Genomic DNA, 24,808 nt, shown 5'->3' on the forward strand with positions numbered 1-24,808 from the left:
CTTGCTCCCCCTGCTGTCTGGGCATGAGAAGCTTGACAGTCGCTGCGTTAGGAGGGAATAAGTCTGGAAATATCACAACATTTTTGCTGTATTTGATTCTAAAAATGATTAGGATTTGTTTCAAATGTAGCAGAGAAAAGGGGTGCGGTTTATGTCAATGCTGAATTCACATTTCGTAAGAACATGTTTCACTGACTGAAATTTAATCAACATTTTGAAAGATATCCCTCTCTTTTTTTGAAGGTGACCCCCTGATTCCAATCATTAATCACATTTTGCTTTATTACAGTTTCACTCAAAACACGTAGCTTTGTTACGTGTATTATATGCTGTAATATTGTACAGTATATTATTAATAATTCTGTTTATATTCTTTAACACTTTTTTATTTTTGTGTGAACCTCTCTGCCAAGATGCTACTGTTACACTTGAATTTCTCCACTGGGACAATAAAATATATCTTTATCCTAATTCTTCTATAACTACTAACTAATAACAGCTTGTAGAACTAGAACATATTATTCGACTGGAATCAGAGACAAAGACCTCAGAAAGTGTTAATTTGTGCTTAATCCTGGCCTTTCCAAAATGACACTAACAAGTCAATGATTAAGAAATATATTCTTTGTATAATATATTCCTTTTATTCTAGATGTCGTTTACCGGTGAAGGAGAGAAGTTGTGTTTATAAATTAGTATTTATTCTTCGAGGGCTTTTTTGTGAAAGCCCTCGAAAACTTTACTAAGTTTTAACGGGAACGTTAGGAATTTTGCAATTGCACAATATAAAAATAACTCCAAACACTGCTGAACTTTATCCTGTGTTGACTTACAATAAAGTGCGACGTCACAAGGTGGTGGTGCCTTCCATACTGTTGGAAAATGTATGCATCTGGGATAATCTACACAGCAACTAATCATGTCTCAGGCAAATGTGTTAAACTGTCTTTACACTCATTTTAAAATATAAACAGCAAACTCCCCCCGAGGTATGATGGATGACAAAATAGAGGGGTGATGTGGCGAGTGAATATTTAAAACTGTCATTAAATACTAAAAGAGACGTACAAAGATGTAAAACACATTAGCAGTATATTATTAATAATTCTGTTTATATTCAATATTCATTAAATCTTTTGATATGCTTTTATTTTAGTAAGACGAGACCCATTACCCTTTACAGCTAATTAATTAAATTAAACATTTTCCCCACAACTGTTTTACTGAGTTCAATTGAACGACTCATACGCCCTCGTGTGTCAAATTTTAAGTACTACACGCACCACCAGTAGTGCTCTGTTCTCAGACCTGTCAGAAGAATTAACTGAAGACCACTTGAACACACGAGTTGGAATAATTCCTGGGTTGCATAAATTAAACATTTTTCTTCAGGTTCTTTTGTTTTCACTATGTTCAGATCGACTTCAGTTCTTCACTCTAGCAACAGAACAGCAAGCTATTTCTCCAAAAATGACACTATTGTTCCGGGGAACTCCACCAGTGCTCCTCTGTATGAATGGGAGTACTACTTGGATTATCTTGATCCTGTTTTTGTGGATGAGAGCCAGCTGAAATACCATAAATGTAAGTTTTTATTAACTCCTGATTTTTTCCCCTTATCCTTGCAAAAAAATTTTTACAATAACAATGTCCTTCTTTCTTTTCAGACTCAATTGTCATAATACTCTGGGTATCTCTGGCTGCTTTTGTGGGATTTCTCTTTCTCATTTTGAACCTAATGTCTCTCAGTGTGAAGTTGCCAAAGTAAGTGTAGTTCATCTATTGGAACAGTGGACATGAGTAAGGGTTTTTCACCCAAATACATTATGCAAATTGATCTGTTTCTACATATATATGTGTGTTAAAATGCGCTATTATGCTCACTCCAGGATAAACAAATCTAAAGTTAAGCGTCACCACAAAAGCTCAACTGCTTCACCTGCTTCGGCTGATTCTGGAGGTTAGTAGTAAAACTTGTTGGCAAATACTAATTTATTTTTAAAAAGGCACACTTTAAAATTACCATTTGTTTAGCAGTGTGGGAAAAACATGCAAATGATTAATTGTTCCTGTCTTATTACTTACAAAGTACAAGGCTGCTGTTTACACAGATGTTAGATAAGCATTACATGGCAGTGTGTGTACATGAGAATTATTCAAAGAATAACAGAAAATGGTCAGATTGTCTATTTTATTGTAGATAAAATATTAGTAGTTTGCATAAACATATTACAAATATAACTCTGCAGAGAGGCTAATAAACAACTAAACAAATAAAAAGCTATAAAAGTAAAATAAAAGTCTGCCAAACTATAAGGGTTTGAAAATAAACAAAGACATTTTCAAGCATTTGATTAACTTTTCATCTCAATTATTTCACTACAGATGGCTCCGATGGCTGTTTGAATCCTTGTTGATTTGGACCCTTTTTGTCTTTTGCACTGGGCTCTGGTCACCAAGGTGACATGGGACAGGAACAGGTCTGCTGAAGATGATCCACTCCACAGCTCATGGATGTACAAAGACAACAAAAACAGTCCTGGTTCTGTAAAGAAGAAAAAAGTTTATAAAACCCCAGCTCATTACAAAAGAGTAGCATTGTGTGTGTGACTTTGCCATTTAGTTAAAAAACAACAACAAAAAAACATAAAAAATGTCTTAACTTCAGTTTTTTCTTAGTTGGCATGCTACCTGGTGATTTATGAGAAATGTTCATGTCCACACAATTATCATAAGCTCTTGATGTGTGGAAAAACTATATAGCAGAATCTGAAGCTATCCGCTTTGATTCCTTTGGGACCATTCCAATTGAAAAAGACAGAAAACATCTGTTATTATGAAACTTGTTCTTATTTTTAGCGTACACTTTGTTAGCTTACTTAATCGAGTCAAATTTTCTAACTACTGGTTTTGTTGCTGTGTTTGTAATTTTTTGCTTGTTTGCTTTATCAAAACAGGTCCATCTTGTAAACGAGATCTTGGATCTCAATGAAACATGTTTAAATAAAGGTAAAAAAATATATACATATGTACCAATTTTTGTCTTTTAGAGCAGGAAAAGTTCGCTTGGCTTCTATTGTGTCTGTTGAGGTCCATTTTACATGCCCTTTTGTAACAGTTGGAATCAATGAAACTTAAAATGAAAGTAAATCAACAAATACCTGTACTACATATAAAAATTTCTTGAGCCATTTCGTGACTCAGAAAGATCAACACACAACTACTTTCCCTGAATTGGATGTTCTTTTGTCTTTCACACATTGAAGGCAGGCAAAATACTTACTGTTCAATTTTAAACAGCAGATAAACACTAGATATACAGTACAGACCAAAAGTTTGGACACACCTTTCTAATTCAATGGGTTTTCTTTATTTTCATGACTATTTATAAGGCAAGAAATCCCACTTATTAACCTGACAGGGCACACCTATGAAGTGAAAACCATTTCAGGTGACTACATCTTGAAGCTCATCAAGAAAATGCAGAGTGTGTGCAAAGTAGTAATCACAGCAAAAGGTTGCTACTTTGAAGAAACTAGAATATAAGGGGTATTTTCAGTTGTTTTACACTTTTTTGTTTAGTGCATATTTCCACATGTGTTATTCATAGTTTGATGCCTTCAGTGTGAATCTACAATGTCAATAGTCATGAAAATAAAGGAAACTCATTGAATTAAAAGGTGTGTCCAAACTTTTGGTCTGTACTGTATGTGATGATATGTTGCTGCAAAAAAAGTTATTTACAGTAGTTTATGACTGTTTAGACACCAACTTCACCAAGGGTACAAATAGCGCTTCTACTCTCATTTAAATTATGGACCGTCTCAGAATAAGCTGTCCGGTTCTCACCATGTCTAGACTGGTCCTGATCGGACATGCACGCAGAGATAATGACCCGATGGAGGTCCGGAAGCTGGCCTCGCATCTCCAATAAGCGGATCATAGTGTTGGTGAAGAGCTGGCAGGTTTCCATGCTGGCATGACCTGGAGCTTCAAACGAGTTATGGAAGAGCTGAAGGAGGTCAGCTTTCACGACAGGATCGAGCATCAAAACATCCACGATTTCCCTTTGTTTGATTACAGCCTTTTCAAACCAGGTCAGGAAGTCCTTTGTTCTGTTTTCGTCGTACCCGTCCTCTACCAGCCACCTCAGGGACCATTTTGTAAGCAGGTGCGCGGTATCACAGGCCAAGTGCCTGGAATCCAGTTTGCCTCCAGGTTGAGCTAATGGTGGTTCTGACAGTTGAAACACAGGCTGCCAGTAAACAAACACACTGCTGAGGTGAACTCTGCAGCCTGCCAGAAGACTCTCTTCTTGTTTCACAGTTCTGCTGTCCTCTGAAGCGTTCCCATCTCGGGTGCGTTCAAAGGTAAGGCGACCTCTACTTCGCACCTTATACTTCCCTAAGCCTGAAGATAAAGGAAAACATTCAGTTTTTATTTAACAGAAATCATAATGCCACAGCATGAAACAATGACTATCTAGTGTTCACTGCTGCTTTCATACCCCTAAAAACCTTTTTCACATTTTGAGTGGACATAGAAAAAAATGATACATGGCAGTTGCAGAATCACATAATGAGGATGAAAATCAATTAAGAGGTTAAAAAAACTGTCTTACACAGCATGTATTTAAATAAGGTAGGTTTGAAAAGACCAATGGGCAAGAATTTTATTCTTTTTATGTGTAAAGACTGGAATACCCCAAAAGACTTGCAGCTGTTACCTGTTTGTACAAAGAACTGACTCAGGTGGTAAAAATACTTGCCACACTTTCAAATTTTATGACTAGAAAAAGGCTAAAGTAATAAATCATGTCTCTCTAGAATTGGTCATCATACACTATTTTGTGTTGGTCTATCACAGACAAATCCAGATAAAGTACATTTAATTTCAGGTGTAAATAGAGGTGCACCGATAAATCAGCCTAGATTTCCTTAATTTTAGAAGCATCGGCCAATTTTCATTACATTTCTCAGCACTCACCCATTAATTCCTTTATTTTGTGCTTTTCATTCAGGGCTTGTATTTGCGCTATAATGGTGCTGTTGTGGGACAAGGAAGCCCAGCAGAAAAGCAGGGAGAGTGTTTCCGTAGAGGAGAGCGGCTGTGGATGAAGGGTGAGTCGGTCTGCTTGTTTGTTTACATGGAGAGCGTTGCCCCGATGCACGAGGACGGAGCCAAGAGTCTGCACAAACAGGCTCAACTGAGCGGCCTTCACACCCAACCTGCAAAGAAGAGATCACACAAACACCGGCATCCATGACCAAAAGACACTCTGTATTTATGCTATAACTTACACTTTCACTGCTGAATGTATTTGGTAAGTATGAAGTTTTACCTGAGGTGTCTGCTGATGGCCAAAGCCACACAGAGAAATTCACTGATGAGTGGGAGTGGAAGACATTTCACTAAACACAGAGGTTCATCATCAGTGGACAAGATGGCGCCATTCCCATCAACTTTCTTCTCCTTCTGCCCAAGGCTGGTAAACCACAGAGTATGAAGCAGATCAATGACCGCGGATACTGTCTGCTGGGTCAGATTCCTGCGGGGACAGAAAAACAGATTATTGTTGCAAATATGAAACAGACCGTAAAGAATACATAGCACTTTAACTTCTTCCCATTTTTACACTTATAACCAACATGTACAAAGAAAACAAGAGGGATTCTCAGAATCCTTTACAAACAAAAATCTGAAAATGTGTCAGATTTTGACTATGCCCCTGATTTATTACTTTGTCGAAACACCGGTTGCATCTTTTGAGATATATTTCCATTAAACTTACACATTTAAATACTTACATTTTTAATCACTCTTTCACTAAAGTCTTGTCACAGATGCTCAATTGGATTAGGTTGCAGACTGCAAATAGAATTTCTTATGATTTCTTTTAACAACGGCTTTCTACTCATCCATAAATAATGGCTGTCCTGTTTTATCCATAACTCATTTACCAACATGAGCTATGGATCAAAAACATCCCTGCAACGTAATCCCTGACCTGTCTGCTGTGGTTGTTGGTTGGTCTTTAACAAATGTCTTGGGCCTTCAAATAACAGCTATGATTACACAGATTAAATTAGCTTAAATGGTCATTATATTGCCCCAAGTAGAAAAACTTCAGAGGGAGTGAATGTTTTTGAGGTGCATTATGCAGTTTAATCCCTCAAAGTATTCAGAAATATGATAACTTACTTCTTATCAACTACTTGTATCATCCAGCTCAGGAGTCCACAGCTCTTGGTGAGGTCATAAACTGCTTTTGGCACATGGGCAGCCTGACACAACACCTTGATGATCTGTGCCTAAGTAAAGATTTACATATCAACATCAAATAATTTCTTTACATTTTACAGAGCCAATAATCTTCAGGAATGTTTTCCCAACCACCTAATGGTTCAAAGTATTAAAATAATCAAACATCATGAAAATTAAATGAAAAAAGGTCATTATGTATGGTGATAGTTACATAACTGCATCTGCAGCAGTGTGTACCTGGATGTATTCACTGCACAGGGGGCTGCTGCTGAAACCCAAAAGGACCTGAAAGATGTTTTGATGGCTGCACAGTTCATAGCTGTGTCCATCACTTATTCCTTCTTGCAGCAGATTCAGGATCCACTCACGCTCCACTTTGTGCTAGAGGGGAAAAAAAGGGTAAGTCAACTCCCACATCTCCCCTAAGCCTTTCCCAGAAAAAGATAACATCCCACTGAAAAAGGTTGAGCTGAATAAGCAAACATATGAAGGTTACATGCTGTTGATGCAGAAAAAGTTTATTTAGTCCTTTATTTATTCCAGAAATATCCAACTTCTTATCCATCATTAAATAAAGGTGATTTAAAAAAACTGAATAATTTACCTCCAGGTCAAAACCATAAAACAGCTTGAAGAACTCTGGAACTCTTCTCAAGTCTAAACTTTGGTGTGACAGCAAAAATCTGTTTAACACCACATACATGTGGTCCTCTAAGGAAACACAGAGACAGAAGGTAAAGTTCAGTAATCCTGAAATGCATCACATTAATCCTAAACAGCAAAAAAACAACAACAAATGGATTAAATTTAATAAGTTTAAAGAATTAGTCAAGAGCTAATTTCATTAGCAGATGTTTCAGGAAGTAATGAGGGTCAAACAAGACCGGTCAGGGACTAAATCCAAAGGTTCAGGGATACACACCGGGTCTGAGCATCTGCTGAGCCACTTTGCTGATATAAACAGCCAGGACAAATGGAAGCTTCTGATTCTGCTTTGGAATTCCATTCTTGAGGTTGTCCATAAAATACAGCAGCTGTTGGAAAAAAGAAAAAGTCGTCAAGATTTATGAGGTCAGTTCCAAACCCACACGGTGTTCATCACCACATACCTGTCTCTTCTCTCTGAAGCGAGCGCCCTCCAGATGTTGGTAGAAACAGGCCAGTACATGGTATGCTGCGGCTCTCATGTTCGGATCAAAGCTACTAAGAGCCATCACGGTTACTCCAAGGGCGTGGCAGGACACAAATTTAAAGCAGTCAATAACACATTCTGTCATGGAGCAAAAGAAGGATTGGATTTTGTATTAATGTCATTTCGTCACCTGTACAAAATATTTTCAAATGCTTTGAAGTGATGTAATGATGGAAAGCTAGTACATTTCTAATGTTAAAGCAGAAAGTCTCACATGGTAATATTTGCTCCTTTGAGTACCTCTCTGAACCTTACGTTGCACTCAGCACCACTGTCATTTAGTCTTCACACTTTGGTTGTTATTTAGGTTTAATAACCTGATTAGGTAAAGAATTGTTTCTTGCGACTCAGAAACATGTCCGATTTTACAGCTTGTTTTTAAATTTGTACATTGGTTTCAACCTGGAATATATTTTTTTGTTTCTTTCTAATGCCAAGAGTTCTTATGTTGTCTGAATAGACAGAAGTTCTTTGTTCTGGATTAGTCAGTAAAGGCAGTTAGTTAGACCTTTTGTTGTAAGCTGTTGAGCAGCCTCCCTTTGTCAGTCAAGTGTGCATCTTTTATTTATGCTTAAAAAACATTTATTTTCCCTGTTTTTACATTTTTTAATACCATGACACTATTCATTTGTAGTTGCAGTAATACATTTTATTCTGATTCCACTGAATTAAACATATTTAGAGTAATTTTCTTACTCTTTACAGGGTTGATGGAACTTCAAATTGATTAACCATATTGTTTTAAATTTGCTTCACAAATGAAGTTGATTTGATTTGCTAGACATATTTTTCGAAACGACAGCTTGTATTAGAACATCTCACCTGGTTGCAATATAGCACTGAAAAGCGGCAAAAGGAAACACGGATCATACAAATCCCCCAGGTTCTCCACTGCATCTTTACTGTGCAGCAGCTCGGTACCATCCTGAATTAGAAACATAAAGAAAAATCTCATTCTAAAACCACTTTGGCTAAGCGGGAACTCATTTTTCACAGCAATCTTTTTCGAAATGCTACATTTACAAAACAAACATAATTTGAGAAATGTACCTGGGGGATGATTCTGCGCTCTTGTGGAAACTTTAAAACCGTTTGGAGCATCTTGTCGGCTTTCAGCAGTGCCAACACTTCGTCTGAGCTCGGCTGCTTCCATAGAGAGGCTCCCAGCATTTTTCTGGTTTTGTGATGCTCTACAGCCGCAGGGCCCCATAGGAGCGATCTGCTCAAGAAACCTCACACTCAGTAATTGGATCAAACAAGTGTGCTTCTTTCTGGGCGCCACATAAAATACTAAAATAATAAATCAAACTCACTGAAATTTCAGCAAGCTGACTTGGCATCTTTCATATTGCCGAAGAAGCATTAACAGTTTTTGATCTGCAAGGCAACATATGTGGAGAGATGAAAGCACATAAAATCAGAAATTACATGCTGATCCATCCCTGAATTATTTTTATTTATTTTTACCTGAAGTTGAAAGTGTGGCTCCATAGGCTGCCAAAAGTACAATAAAGTGATTTATGTTGCACACCTTTGGGCATTTCTCTACCACACACAGAAGTAGTGAAACCAACGCTTCTGAGAAGAGAGTAAAATGTATATTTATGTCTAACAATAAAATAAATAAATGACTAAATTGGCTGCAAATAATAGGTTCTAATATGAATTTCAACCTTTGACTTGATACTCGTTGGACTCTTCACTGGAGTCCAGCATAACTGGTAGGAACTGGGAATGGCTTGTGGTCATCAGATGAAGAGAGGATAAAGGAATCAGCTCCTTTTGCTGTTCTGCACTTCCATACATAACTTCCAACAGACTGCTCAAGGTGTTGAGGAAATGCTGATTACAGTACCGATACCTATAATATAAGAAAAATCATAAAGTCATTGATAAATTTATAAATTCATTGGTGATGATGTATTTGATGGAAGAAAGCATTTGGATGTATAAATTACTTCAATCCATTTTTGACAAAACTGTTCCAGTCAGACACACTGATATCTTCAGCAGATTTCTGTATGAAAAAATATGATTGAATTATTTAAAATGAAATTTTTTTTTTTAACTGTATAAGAATATTAAACCCACCAGGAGTTGTTGCAGTCTTTTTAAGATCCCCTCCTCCTGGTCGGATGGAGAGACAGTCTGATCTTTAGAGTGGCAGTAAGAGGCTATTAAACACTTTAAGGCGGCAGCGACAACTGATCTCCTCCATTTTTCTTGCTCTTCTGTGCAGTCAGCTAGCTTTTCTGTTATAATGTCTACTAGATTCCATCTGAAAAAAAAACAAAAAACTGTTAGCTGAGAATGGCTAAAAAGATTTTAGTACAGTATATTCTGACATGTTACACCCAAAGATGTCAATGTATTGTCCTGGGATTTCATGATAAACCAAAAACAAAGAAGAGCAAAATTTTGAAGAGAAAGGAAAACAGGCATTTATGGGAAGGTGATAAAAATAAACCCACGGTTAAAATAAAACCCTAGGAAGAACTGTTTGAAGATTACCACAATGCAGGTAAAGGGTTGAGAAAACACATGGAAAAAAATAAAGAAAAATGTCATTGTTAATTTCTTCCACCCAGAACTCCTGAAGTTCACATGGTTCAAATTCTGTATTTTTATTTATCCAATTAATAGGTCGATCCTCAGGATAAACGATAGAATAATCGATTACATAATTGTTCACTGCAGCCTTATTGTGCTTTGTGATTTCTGAACACTTTACCTTTCAAAACTTTCTGCCTTTTGAAGAAAATCCGGAAGATTGTTGATCAAAGCTTGGATGTCATTCACATCTGCAGAGAGTTTGATCAGACTTGCAGCAGTTTCTACAAGATGGACTCCATGGTCCTCACTCAGGTTTCCCAGAATACTTTGAGAAAACTTTGAAAGGAGTGCTTGTTTCATGGCTTTTAAAACCTCTTTTTGCACTGTGGAAGGAAGAAAATGGGATTTTAATTAATGAATATTTAAATGTAAGAAAAAGAAATGACTTAGAAAATCCCAAAATCTACATAAAATAAATCAGAACACACCCTCTTTTGGTCTTGCTGGGTCTTCTCTTTGCGCCACCTTTAAATAGGTATTGATCAGTGGGAGGAAAACCTTAGTCTCTGACAACACCTCCATATTGGTGGGTTCTTCACACCACATTTCAAAGCAGAGGCGGTGAGATGAGCTGTTCTGCAGCAGCAAAGAGACAACAGCCAGAGAGTCTGGGCGAGAGCGCCGCAGGCAGCGCAGCAGCACATCTGTGTGGATAAGCCTGGCACTGCCCGGCTTGCTGGACAGAGCCTGCAGCAGGAAGGCGTCCAGCTCAGGGCTGGAGCAGGACAGAAGAAGAGCGCCTAAGCCATGGAAGTGCGCTTGTGTCAGAAATATGTTCTGGTTCTGCGAAGAAGCAGAGTAACACTTTCTAAGGATTTGCAGAGCTACATGCCCATAAACGCTGAGCTCAGATTGTGGCCCTTCAGTGCTGGGAAGGAAGAGGCTTTCCTGAGGCAGGAGAAGCAGCCTAGACACCAATTCTCGGAGATTACTAGAGTCCATGTAGCCGTGCAAAGAAAGGAGTGCCTGAAAAGACTTAGAGTACGTCTTTGCAGGGCGGGAACCCCTTTCAGCCAGTTCCTTCAACGCAGCCCGTTCTATAGCTGCCATGTAGCCAGAAATAAGCTCCAGATGATTGAGTTCATCGAGAGCAGGAGCGCTGATCTTCAGTAGGCTCAGGATTCGCTCGGTCAGCTGAGCACATAAGCGCTTCAGTGCAACAGGTTTCAGAGAGTGAGGAGGCAATGCAGACAGCTCCCGAGCCAGAAACCACTGCTCCAGACACGGATGCTTGAAGACGGAGCCCAGAGCTGAAACAACAACCTAAATACAGGTGATTTAGATTAGAATAAGTTCAGCTTAAAGTCGTTTAAATAGTTTCTTTAAGAGTTTTTTCCCCCCTAACCTGTTCTTTATTGCATTCTATTGTCTGTGACTGGTTCAATTCCAAGGAGAGGTCCGATCCCTCCTGGGAGTTTTCCACAGCTGGGTCTGCACTTGTAGTTTCCTCAAAAGTTTGTAGTTTGGTTATTACATCCTGGAGCATTTCCATCAGGGTCCTAAGAAACGCATCTTCGGGTTCTTTGGAGAACTAAAACAAAAAGATAAGATGCACTGAGCATTTTTATTATTTATATCTAGCACTGAGGCTTATTTTGTGCTCTTACCGTTCCGAAGCTTTCCACCGTTGATTTAATGTAAAGTAAAATCTGCTTGATTAATACTGGAAACTCTGACAGTGACATGACAGCTAGAGCTTTTTCTGCATCTTGTCGGAAAGAGTCCTCAAGCAAAGCACCTGGTCCCTGAATGTATGCAGCTTTTATTAAGGAAGAGTACGAGCTTGGGGCTGCCAGATCCTTGGAAAAGCTTTCAGAAGATTTGAACTGCTTAGAAAAAAAAAAAAGAAGACATTATTCTAATTTTCTGAAAGCAGAACGGCTTGCAAAAATATTCATACCTCTAGAGATTTTACATATTTTATGATGTTACAACCACATCCTTAAGGTTTTTTTGGGGGGGCTTTTATAATGCTAAAACAATTAAACTTCACAAAGGCTTTGACATCAGACCAGAGGTAACAGCCTTCTAATTAAAAGTCGGAATTTCTACATGGTGTCGGCCAAAGAAATTGCTTGCAATAGCTTTTACAAACATCCTTTTAAGCTTTACTTTCCATAAACAATTAGATGTTTTCAGTTTAGAGTTGGAGGCGCTATATGCAATATTGATTTTAGACTACTGTTGATGCAAGGAGCCGCCATTTTGAAATATGAAGTCGAGGTTACATGTCATAACTGGGGTTAGTCATTAGGATTTCCCACTTTCCCAACGGGAAATCCAACTTTGCAGGGTGTTAAAGTTGAATTTTACAACTGGGAAATTGGAATTTCCAAGTTCTGAGTACAACAGGAATGCAGCATGGGAATGTCCCAGTCAAAGTTGAGACCTAAATCTAAATTTGAATCTGTAGCAAGACTTCATGGTGACAGATGTTTTTTTATCCCATATTCAGTATTGAGCTACAATGCTGGTAGCTCAATACAAATGAATGCAAAACTTTTCACTTTTTTTTGTAGATTTGTTTGTGTTGGCCTTCCACATAGAATCCCAAAACATTTGGTTAAGAGGTTGTAACAGGAGGAAATCGGTTCAAGAGGTATGAATACATTAGCAAGACACTGATATTTCCTCTAGAGTGTATTAAAGGCTCAGACTCACCAGCTCCTCTCGGCACTGCTGCGGCAGCCATCTGGCGTAATACTGATGCAGCTCTGCGATGGACTGATGAAGAGGAGGGAGTTGGGAAGAGACTAGCTCTTTATCATATTGCTGAAGGGCCAGACAGAGGGGCAGAGGGTCTCTCTGACAGTGCAGCAAATCAGACAGCACAGCTGACAGATACTCACACACAACACCTGATGGAGGCAAACACAGATGGTTACCGTCATGGCAACATAAAGTGTATTTTTAATGCTTAAAGGTGAATTTTACTATGAAAAGGTGCAGATAAGATTTTTATAAAAAGTCATAAAACATGAATCTTAATTTCTGAATGTGTGTTTTATTCGAATTGAGACTGAGGTGCTTAGCATTTACCTTTGTCTGCAGGAAGTTTATTCCGAGCTTCCAGAGCGGCAGGCACCGCCACACTGAATGGGAAGGTTTGGATGATGAGGTCTTCGCTCAGAGATGGCCCAAACTCTTCCATCTCGCCCTCACTGCCCTCCATAATGACGTCCAGCATATCTAAAACATCTGAGGGTCAAAATAAAACAAAAGACACTTCAGACACAATAATTGGTTAAAAAAACAAGTTCTGGTTCTTTTGCTTTCATGCTCACCATCGATGTGAGACACTGGAACACTCGCTGCCTCCCCTTCCTGGACGCTCAGATTCGCTTGGATATTTGCTGCTTCCTGAACGAAACCAGCGACTCTGTCTGTGTAATCGTAGGAGTTGCACACCAATTTGACCAACACCTGGAGGAGATCAAGAGGAGTTTGTTATGATGAAGCAGTCCAAACGTAATCTTCTGGAATGATCCCGACCACAACCTATCAAGAATTTCTGGATTATACAAAAAACTCAATCAATGTGCATAAACTCCAACAATTCTGATAAGAAGCAAGAAATGGAACAGAAGCTTGTGGTGCGCAACAAAAATTGTTTTTCTACAAGCAGCTAGTTAGACTTACCCTCTCCAAGAACTGGATGACTGTGTCTTGTTGGTTTGATTTTATTCTTGCCAGCTGGTCCAGCCAGAGGTTGAACTCGGTGAAGGTGTACTCAAACACCCCAGTGTCCCTCAGCACCTGAATAAATTCCAGGGAATATAGATGTCCATATATTAGCTTCACAGTTAACAGAGGTTTCTGTGCCATTCTCACTTTAGGAACATATTAAATGGCATAAATATACAAAGTTCTTCCTACCAAGAAAAAAGCTCAAATTTAAACCTTGAGGTCCTGATTTACTGTTGAACAGTTCAACCTCCTGAAAGAATTTTCTGCCATCAAATTCAAGAAAACATCCTTTTACAGAATACTAACCCACACTGACCAACTACAAAAATTTACAAAAGTTGTCTACTTGGAAAAAGGACCTTAAATATGTACAAAACCCTAGATAATTATCAAGACCCAGTTTTATTTATCAGATCGATACAAATATGTTAAAAAAATGTATATCAGCCAATACAATGTTAGTCGCTAGTTCGAATTTAAAATTTTTTCTAAGAAGTTTACTTCAAAATTAAAAGGAGCTAAAATTATTAGCATAATTACCATTTTTTTGTAATTGAGTAATTACAAAATTAGAATTTTTTTTTTACAATGTCACAAAAATCAACAATTTTGATTATTATTTTTTTTAGGAAGAAAGCTGAACAAGGATAAAAGTTTTCTAGCCAGCATGGACATAGACAGTAAGAGAGGTTAAGAAATCCCCCAAATTCTCTGCTGCAAAAAGTGGCATCTTCCAGTCGCAGAATCTTCATTAACAACCATTACCTACATATAAACTGGTTGATTAGGAAGCATACCACAAAAGAGCCTTTTATATCACACAATCACAGACATAAATATGTGAAATGTATAAATTCTACTGGGACTTTAACAGGAACTATGGGGTTTGAGTATAATGGATGATACTAGCGATCTAACGATCTTCTTCTTAGAGAGGAAGCTGGTGGTCCTTTCCAGAAAACTGAAAATAGATCATGTTTATCGAAGATTCTGGACAGATTTCACAAGTTTTGCTCCGGGACTGAACAGAGCCTGACTGGATGTAATATCTAGGCACACTGATGGTGTTTCCGTCAAAAATAATGTCCAGTGTTTGATATTTAGGCTGCTGCAGAAATATCCCACACTGAAAAATAGTGGCAGTGTCAAAAATGCTTCTTACTTTAAGAATGAGCTTCCGTGTGGTGGAGCTCAGGTGGCTGCTGCTGTTGGACACAAACATTTTCAGAAGTAGGTAGAGGACAGACTTCTCGCCAGACGATGATTCTGAATTTGCAACATCCTGTGAGGAACATTAACACAGAGTATAAGGACAAATGGCTCTCAATGGAGATTAAATGAAAGAAATAAAACTTCATCACCTGCAAGCGAAACCAGGAAAACTTGTTTGCAGGAAGATTTAAAGCCAGTTGGAGTATTTGATACTGCAAGACCGGAGGTATCTCCTCTTTCATTCCTTTCTCAAACACAATTCCTGAGAAAAAATGGTTGGAAAAACTAGTTTTATTTTAACATGGCAAATAAAAAATAAATACCAGACATCAGGAGCAATACTTTACCTTTCAGTAGTTTGCTGAAGTCAAATTTGCACTGTGTAACAAGATGTGGGACCACTTTCTGGTAAAGACATATGACTTGAAGAATAAAGGCCTTCAGCACAATGACCTCAGCCGTCTCTGCAACTGTTCAAGAACAAAGAGCATGAACCGGTCAGCTGAGGATCACTCACATTAGTCATAAATTTTAGAACAAGTTTTCTCACTAAGTTTTCTGGCATTTAGAAAATAGAAATAAATTTGGTAATTCTAACTGACCAAAAAATAGACAAGTTTGGTCTGATTTAATTTCAGACAGTGAGGAAAAAAAATGCACTTATTAGGTGTTTATTAGGTGTATGTAAATAACAGGCTTCAAATGTAAATAACGTTTTCCAGATTTAGCCTTTTAATCAAGTGTTAGATTATTAAAAAACTTTGCAGTTTAAATACCCAGCACTTTCAATGACGTTATACAAAAATCAAGCACTTTCCAAGCCTTTAAAGCACCTAATTAAAATACAAGCATTTTCAAGGATTTCAAGCACCCAGACAAACCCTGAACAAAAGAAGAACCAAAGGTTCCTACCAGGAACTTCATTTTTATTGTCAGCTAGTTCTTCACTTTTGATCTTCTTCCCACCATCTGCCTTCTCTTTCTTGCTCAGAGACTGCCATGCTGAAATTATCAGTGTCATATCAGGCAAAATCTGGAATAGAGCATGAAGAATAAATAATATGCCAACCCACAACAGCAAACCTAATAAAACATCTCTTTAATGAGCTTACCTTGCCAAGAGTCTCCCTGTATTGCTGCACAAGCTCCTCCATCATTTCAACAGTGTACAGATTTGACTGGTGCAACACTGATTTGTCCAAAAGATACGCTATGCTCTTATTGGCTTTTTTCAGAATGAAATTGAGCATGGATATAGTTGTAAGCTGCACTGTTGAGTTTGAAAGCTGTGGATTAAATTAATACATAGTTGAATATTTTCCATTTTCATGTACTAATATGCATAATTTATAGTATGCAATTAAGTGGCTTACATTGAGACCCTGTGTAAAGAATGCCTTGTTGCACACAGGAGGAAGAGAGATGACCATAACCATGGACAACAAACGAGGCAAAGGAATCATCTCACCGCTGTGAAAGATTGTAGAAATCTCTGGTTGGGCCTCATAAATCTGATTAAGAAGAAAGACAGAAGAATGTTAGCAGCAGCTTGTTTGTTTATTTGCATATTTAGTGCATTTCTAATACAAGCCCAACACAGCAACTTCTTGAAGCAACACCACCAAGATACCCCTGTCAGAGCACAGCCCCAAAATCTGTAATGTGCAACATAGTTTGTTTTCAAAATGGAAGAACGTTGGGATGAAATGGTATGAAATTAAGGTGTACTAATTGCAGATTTCTGGATGATCATTGATCTTTAAAAAGTCTGACCTGCCCATTCCAATTTTGCCCAATAGCGACCTTCTTGTCTGAAAAGTTGGTGAATATAGCAACCAAGTCGCTAAGTTGGTAACAGTGGGAGGACTATTGTTAACCATGAACACCATGAGAGCTGGTGGACAGCTCTCTCTCACAACACAGCAAAATGAAACAGTGGTTGATTTTCAGACATTTGAGGAGGTGAAAAAGATTGGTGGATAAGATCACTTTCACATTCAAGTACTGGCCATTCGCCAATCTGTGAAAATTAAGAATTTTGAAACCAATTTATTGGTGCCCCCTATAAAGAAATGGCCATACAAACTACTGAAGGGGCAGAATGACCCAAAGCTAAGGCTTTTAACCCACACAAATGTTTCTAAATAAGAAAATAAATCAATAATAGTTACCCTTTTAAGGAGCTTGACATTGTCGTGCCAAGCACTTCTGATCCGCGGGGTGTATGAATATTGAGTCTCCTTGAAAAATCTGGACAAGATGTCGGGACTTTCTTTCAGTATATTCACCACCAGCTCTGCCACCAGCTCATCTTCAGTCGCCTGTTTCAGTCCAACCAAGAACTGAAGCAAGACGAGGTTGCCAGGTCTGCACAAGTAAAATTTTACAATCAGCATTCTGCATTTTTAATCTTTAAATTAGTAAAATATGTGCCTAACACATCAACTACTGACCTGCCAGAGGTGCCAAAGCTGGTATCGTGGAAGCTGATGCCATGCTTTCGAGAGCAGCAGAGGTCAATGAGGAATCTGTGGACAAGATCCCGGACAACCGATATCCCAGCAGCATCCGAGTTCTCTGCCATCTTATGATTACGAGATTACATACAAGTTATCAGGCTGCATTTAGCTGAAATGGTTTTTATGTTATCAGAATGAATGTTAACTTACTGTGTCATCATCAGCGGTTGCATCAACAATCCCATTCCATTTGTACAGAGATGCGATATTGGCCAACACAGCAGGGGTGAAGAAGCGCACTTTCTGCGTTTTACTGATGGCTTTGTTTAACACAATCTAACCACAGACAAATATTTCAACACAAAGCTCATAATCAAGAGATTTCACTTTAAATGAGATCTGATGTACTTACTCTTGTCTTCAGTGTTGACAGAATCAAATTGACAGTGGACATCCTGTCCTCCTTCAGACCCGTGTTCAGGATTTGTGGCAGGAGTTCTAACCCAACAGATGAGCAGATCATCAGCATATAAGAAAATAATAAAAGTATTTTGTAAAAATAGTGATCTACGTTTAAATCTTACCTTTAACCTCTAAAACCTGCCCAATGATTGCACTATCTCCAGATACTAAAAAGGACAGGACAAACTGGATGAAAGCCAGTCTGACATCAGGTTTACCCTGCAAGAGGATTCAAAAGACACAATTCAATTTAGTTGAAAAGACTCTGACAGGTAGACAGAAATGAAAGGACAACACACCATACCCTTTTATCTTTTCTCTTGGCCAGTGCAAAAAGTGTTTTGATTTGAACATGACTGAAGACTTCTCTCGCAGCTTCGGCACCCTGAGACACCATGGCAGACAGCAGATTGAGGCACTGACGGACAAATCTGTTAAAACATGAAGTAAATGTTGCAGAATTGCAGTGGAGAGCAAAAATACTCTCACTCCTTAAAATTTGCCACATCTTCTACACCACAAAGAAAAGTATTATAGTGAAGTTAATAATGATACAAAGGCTTTAATATTTCTATACTAGTAAAAATCTAAAAAGTCTGGCAACCATTGAAAAGTGTCTGTGAACATAAAATTTCAAAACGTATTCATTATAAATTATATTAGGTCTGGACTCATTCTAACACAAACATACTTTGATTTAAACTAGGAGATCGCCTATAAATCATCCGGCTGAGAAATTGGCCCAGTTTTCTTTTATTTTGGGCAATTAGACACCTGAAATCGAGCTTATCCACCGATTTTATCTACCTTTGCAAAGGTCTGAAAATCAACAACTGCCCCCTTTTTGCTCTGCTTGATATTAGATCATATAATGACAATTAAATACAACGGGGCTATTTGTGTTTTAAATGTAATAAAAATCTGAACATTTTATAATAATCATAGTACCAACCCGTGATTCAGTGAATGAAAAGACCCTTGCAGAAGCTTCATGTAGTTAGAAGCGATCTTTTTCACTATTACATTGCCGACCATGTTGAAGTGGGAGAGATCACTGGCTGTCCTCAGAAGGATCACTTCCAAGCTCCCAAAAATCAGCATCATCTGGACAGAAGCGAAGCTCAATGAGCAGGACGAGACAAAAACAAATCACGAAAGTAATTCCATCCTTTGTAAAAGCTTGCCCCAGCTTACCTCGGTCTCTAGGGGCTTTTCCGCTTCAAGCAACTTGAATATTTCTGCACACTCCATCGATATTTTAATATAACCCTCGACCACATCATACAGGTCGCAGCTTGGTAGCTTCTTCGCGGTTGATATGAATCTTTCCAGCCCTGCAGGCAACAATTAAGGAGTTAAACTTGACATGACGTTCGGCATGTAATATCACAGAATGTCAGAATAATCTTACCTTTCATGGCTGTGGTGGGATTTTTCAGCATGATTTTGAACACAGTCCCGTTAAACTCCGGAGCTTTCTCCTTTTTCGCCGGAGCCTCCGACTCCACGGGGGCATCGCTGGGGCGCTTTTTACTCATTTTGATTAAACCAATTATTTGCGTCTATTCAGGTAACTTTTCATCTCACTACTTCAAAATGCCATCAAACAAACCCACGTTGAGGAGTAAACAGAAAAATCCCATCTGAGATTATTGTTCGAGCTGAAACTCTTGCTGCCGAATTTTAGTTCCGCATTATTCGCGTGGACTTCAGCGAAATTAAGCTCTTTCATCTTTCGAAAAAGAAAACAACAATGTTTTCCATTACACACTTCCTGTAAAATAAAATAATTTATTTCACATAAAGTTAAAATATTATTTCGGCATTTTATAGAAGAATAGTAGAACTACAGGAGGTGGTACAGTGCCTTGCATGAAGATTTTATTTTGACTGTTCAAGCAAGTTCACCTTGAAGGAACACCAATTATTCTAATATTCTGAAATGCCCTTTGCGACTGGTGATATAAAAAATATATGGGAAGCATGGTGGTAGCAGCATTATAAAGTGGGGTATATAGCACGGACAGAGAACGTAAGTAGAGTTGATGAGAGGATGAAGCTAAATACAGGGCAGTACTGAAAGACAACGCTAAGGAAGAGCTGTTCCACTCCTTTTATACTCACATATTTTGATCTTAGTATGAAAAAATTAAACAATAAAATATAAAGTCATTATTTATGACTAATAATCCCTTATTGGTTTGTCTGACACATTACATTTATAGTTTGAAACAGCAGCAAAGGTATTGCATTGTTATTAACTTATTTGCTTGCTTTGTTTCAGTTCCAACATGCTCTTAAAGTTTCCACCTTGTCCCAGTAAAAAACAGTGAGGAACCATACATTTAGAGCATGTAAACACAGTTCTGGCTAAGCTTTGTTGCCGTTTTGAAGGGTTTGTGGTCTATGGCTAAATTGGAGCTTCTTAGTTTTTCTTTCAACAGATGGCTTCAGGGGCTGACTGACCAAACTTTAAATGTTATCTTGAAACGATGAACAGCAATTTGTGTTCAGCAACACCTATAAAAAGAATGTTTTTTATTTTTACAGGGTAGTTATTGTGGTCCCACAAAGAAAAGTAAACCTTCCTATAATGCAATTTGGCATCATTGCACTGATACAGACACAGCCTTTCCAAAATACTTTTCTCTATTTGATAGTTACTGAGAAAGTCATGATTGATGTTGTAATAATTTGAAAGACAAAAATATGACGCTACAACGAAGTGAGATCTATTTGTGTTGTCATTAAAACTGTTCCATAATGCTGTGGAAATACAATGAGAAGTTCATCCCTCTGTTCATTATCTAACACGCTTATCCCTAGCAGGAACGTGAGGGGTGCTGGTGTGGTCAATGGAGAGAGGCAGGTTACACCCTGGAAAGGTCGCCAGGCCATCACAGACAATAAGGAGTTAATCTGTACATTTTCCTACCTTCAGAGCTTAAACCGAACCCTTATAGGTATCATTGCAATGCCTTACTCTCATTATTGTGTTTTAAACTGTCTTTTATGTCTTTGATTAAGTCAAGAAGGCTCATCTCCTGACAAGCATTGTAAATTATCTTAGGATATTATCTCCACCAGGGGTCGCATTTGCCAGTTGCAAAGCTTAGCTATGATGCACAAAACCTCATCCTGAAAACAAAAGGTCTTAACAATGAGCAGATGTTTTGATTAATCCATTGGCTCACTTGTTAAAATTTAATCCAGTCAGATAGTCATGTTCATAATAAAAAAACAGGATAGTGTAATTTGTTGTGAAGTTTATTTGTAGTTAAGCCACCACTTCGCTGCATGTAACATATGGTCATTTAACATCTATTGTGAGGTCAGCCTGACAGAGTCTGCTATTGTCTGGAATGTTACTTGGGTTTCAGAAGATTAAATTATAGCTCACTGCTGCGTATTCTATAAAACACATCTGCCTGTGGAGTAGAAACCACTAAAAACTACTTGAATGGCTTTTCTGGACTAAATCTTCCTAAATATTTCTATTATGACAGCATAAAAACATTCCCTGTCTGTTCTTTTAGCTAAAACAATTTAATTATGGTTTTTGCAAATATTGTATCTGACAATGGCCATTTGTAACTCTCTTTTTATATATTTCAAATATTTGGCCAACATCTTCTCACAAAAAACTCAGATGTTAGTTGATATGTACTAATCTGTGTTGTTAAATATCCAAAGGAGTTTAAAAAATGTTTATCTTACAAATAAATCAGATTATATCTCTCTCTGCTTAACTTCCATATTTTTCAAAAAATAGTTTTCCACAAGACCAGGGTCTACAACAAGTTCTATGTTTTCTTTTGATGATGTCTTTTGTTCTAATAAGCAGCATTATTGTAACATGGGCTAGCAATAAAATTACTATATTTGGTGGAGTGGGGATGGAGGAAAGTCAAATACTAAAGAAACAAGGTTCAAGTTTGATGCTAAGATGTCAAAATGATTAAGTGGCTCATAGGCTTCGTATTAAAATCAATCTTGTTACATTTTTACTTTAATTTATTCTTTTCTTTTTCTCCCAGTCAGCTACGTATGGATTATTGTTTTAGCAGATTTTTTTCTAATTTGATCCTGAGCATCATTTCTCCTTCTGAATTTTATTTACCTATGTTCTTGATTACATAGTATTCTGTTTCTCAGTCATTTGGGTCTCAGTCATTTGTCCCTTGATGGAGGGATTAACACGGTATAATCTTTGTTTGTTGCCTTCCTACAGAAACTACCACTGGTATTGTGATTCTGTGTTTAAGTTCTGTTCCTTTCCTGGAGGAAGCCATCAACAGAGCTCTTACAACTGAGGGTACTCTGTGTTTTTCCTTCCCATAAATAGTACCTCTGCTTCCAAGCTTCTATCTTTTTTTTCCATGTCTGCTTCTTGTCCTCTCAGCGTCTAGCTGGTCACAGCAGATGGCTGTCCTTACTGAGGTCGGTACTATTGGAGGTTTTTTCTGTTTAAAGGAAGTGGTTTCTCTCCACTTTTGCCACATGTTTGCCAAGGATGAGGGATTAATGTAAAATCTCCAACTGAAATAAAGCAGTTGGCCTTCAATCAATAGAATCATTTACATCCTTTATAGCATTACATCATCAACTAAATTTTACTGTATTGTATACACTCACTACTGGCAACCTTCACACCTTACCTGTATTGGACCTCTAGTATGCTTTTCTGATTTTCTTTTCTTTTTTTTAATTCAGTGATTAAATGTAACTACTTATTCTGTGCATTTCTTTCACGTAATGTCATTTTTTTAACCGATTGTCCTTTATTTTCATGTAAAGCAGTTTGAATTACCCTTACCATAGCACTTTACTATGCTCAAAGGTGCTATGCCAATGCTTCATTTTGTTTTCAGGACTGCCTCAATTCTTCATGGCATAGATTCAACAAGGTGTCATGAACATTCCTCAGAGATTTTGGCTCATATTAACCAGAAAGCATCACACGATGGCTGCAGATTTGAATCTCAAATACAAATACTTTGTTGGGATGTGATTTGGCGATAGTGAACGGCATTAGAGCATGGTGTACTTGCTTTCAAATACTAGACATCAGGGGTAAAATCAAATTTCGTAGAGAAAATTAAAGCTAGAAAGCCTTAGTCCAATGTCAGTCTAGCTATTGCTTCTCACTGGTTATTTACCCTTTTTCAGGCCATTCTATGTAAACCTGATCAATGGGTGTGGATGAAAATCCTAGTAGATCAGCAGTTTCTTTGCCAGTCAGACCATCCCATTTGGCACCAGCAACCATGTCATGTTCAAGGTCACTTAAATCCAGTTTCTTCATCATTTTGATACTCTGTTTGAACTTCAGAAAGTCATCTTCATCATATCTGGATGCCTCAGTGCACTGATTCTTCGGCATGAGATTTTATCACTGTGTTAACAAGCAACTTAATAAGTGTATCAAATAAAGAGGCCAAGCAATTATATTAGGATAGAATTGGAGTGCAAGTACTTCAACTAATTGGATTATATTGAAAATTGTATTGATTTGAACCGAATTTAGACTAAAAGTTGTAATTGCATATCAACTAAAGCTATTTGTCTAGTAAAGTGCCCTAAAATGGCATTTGTTGGGAAGTGGGTGGTAGAGGTAAAAAATGATAGGCATCTTTACTAGCCTATTATATGTACAATTGTATGTTATTGTTAACATTACTAATAATTTAATATCCACCTCAGACTATACATATTAGAGGAAGTAGGGGTGGCGCTGTCTACTGGTTCATAAAATGTAGATTTATTTGGGGAGGTTTGGCATCATGTGAGCTCTTTCCTAATATAAGTTCCCTTTGAACCAAAATGGTGGGTGTACAAAGCTTGTCATGGCTCTGACAGGGATGGTTAGGCCTTCATGGCTCCAGGATGTAGGAGTAGGATATTCCAGAGTTCAAAGTGGTTAAGCCATGTGTGATCCTGTCGGGGCAAACCCTTTCCATTTCTGCCAGCAGAAGAAGAAAGGGGTTATTTATTACTCTGGTTTTCTTAGTTCCAACTTTTTGCTATACCAATTATTACTGATATGGACCAAAAATATAAGTCCAAAAGTTAAATGCAACAAAATACTTTAAGGTTTTTTTTTCAGTTCTTCAAATATTTTGCTTCACATCTATTACTGAAAGCCTTACTAAAGAATGCTGTTGTTTTTTCAGCTCAATTGTAAATCACAAGCCTTTATTATACGTGTGTTGACTTCTTCTGTTACAATGCCAGTAGCGCAACTGGGTCTGGAGAGAAGCGCTGGGTGGCTTCCAAAGAGCTCTTTTCCACAGCTGAAGCCACTTTACCATGGCTGTTTTCACCACAGTGAACCACAGGCCCTTCTGTGAGGTTGCTGCGCTTCCGTTGCGAGCCTCTCAGAACATTTCAGGCCCTGCTCGCCATAACAGTGCAGCCAACGCCACTGACGGATCAAAGATCACCTTCTGCTTAACAAACAGCAACACACTCTGCCTATCAAAAACATCTGGGAGTGGTTGGTTGCAGCTGCTGGTGTGTGCCCACACCCTTGAAACAATCAGAGCAGATGTGTAGATCATCTCACGTAAGTTACAGATGTTTCTGTTAGTCAGAGTCATTCACCACAGGACGCTTTTTGAGGTCCTATTAAATTTAGACTGTTTGTGCTGCACCCAGATTGGGTTTGGTGCCTTGGGTTATGCCGCTGGCTTGTGGGTTGTCGCTATTCAGTAAGATGATTGAAAACAGTGCTGAATGCAAAGTGCTCAAAGAAAAGAGTGCAAAACAGTGTTTTCTTTAAGTGGGTGGGGGGAAATATTATCATCGATAACAGAAGGATATAATGCTGCAAAATCTTTTGGCGCATTTCAACCAACAGATGCAGAATTTACGTAAATTAGAGGATTATTTGCCCAGTGAGATTTGTAATGTTTACTGA

General features: G+C 38.0%; 1 protein-coding gene across 2 annotated transcripts; it reads right to left on the reverse strand.

Moving 5' to 3' along the window:
* Nucleotides 1–2,169: 2,169 nt before the first annotated feature.
* urb1 (URB1 ribosome biogenesis homolog) lies at nt 2,170–19,696 on the reverse strand. Of its 2 annotated transcripts, none has more exons than XM_032545684.1 (39): nt 19,301–19,696; nt 19,084–19,223; nt 18,842–18,993; nt 18,194–18,320; nt 18,012–18,108; nt 17,840–17,925; nt 17,638–17,763; nt 17,422–17,552; nt 17,140–17,335; nt 16,342–16,479; nt 16,081–16,254; nt 15,881–16,001; nt 15,316–15,438; nt 15,118–15,230; nt 14,919–15,038; nt 13,709–13,825; nt 13,354–13,492; nt 13,109–13,267; nt 12,731–12,927; nt 11,677–11,895; nt 11,415–11,600; nt 10,498–11,332; nt 10,188–10,392; nt 9,548–9,734; nt 9,415–9,473; nt 9,130–9,317; nt 8,924–9,034; nt 8,770–8,833; nt 8,507–8,675; nt 8,279–8,381; nt 7,374–7,534; nt 7,187–7,298; nt 6,869–6,975; nt 6,502–6,645; nt 6,202–6,311; nt 5,342–5,548; nt 4,987–5,228; nt 3,850–4,410; nt 2,170–2,545 (listed from the first exon to the last, which is right to left on the reverse strand). In XM_032545684.1, exons 1-39 carry the CDS (start codon nt 19,425–19,427, stop codon nt 2,355–2,357), a joined length of 6,744 nt encoding a protein of 2,247 aa, XP_032401575.1. In that variant the 5' UTR covers nt 19,428–19,696; the 3' UTR covers nt 2,170–2,354. The 2 variants fall into 2 exon arrangements, with proteins under 2 accessions (XP_032401575.1, XP_032401574.1); XM_032545683.1 differs by having other exon boundaries at nt 11,677–11,898.
* Nucleotides 19,697–24,808: the final 5,112 nt, after the last annotated feature.

The sequence above is a fragment of the Xiphophorus hellerii genome, chromosome 18 (assembly GCF_003331165.1).
Source record: "Xiphophorus hellerii strain 12219 chromosome 18, Xiphophorus_hellerii-4.1, whole genome shotgun sequence".
In the NCBI taxonomy this organism is placed as follows: domain Eukaryota; kingdom Metazoa; phylum Chordata; class Actinopteri; order Cyprinodontiformes; family Poeciliidae; genus Xiphophorus; species Xiphophorus hellerii.

Excerpts from the sequence above, each read along its gene's own strand:
- urb1 (XM_032545683.1), bottom strand. The coding sequence starts at position 19,427 with ATGAGTAAAAAGCGCCCCAGCGATGCCCCCGTGGAGTCGGAGGCTCCG. Across the intron at positions 18,321-18,841 it reads TTTCATTCACTGAATCACGG|ATTTGTCCGTCAGTGCCTCA; the intron begins GTTGGTACTATG and ends ATGTTTTAACAG. Across the intron at positions 8,382-8,506 it reads AGCGCAGAATCATCCCCCAG|GATGGTACCGAGCTGCTGCA; the intron begins GTACATTTCTCA and ends TTTCTAATTCAG.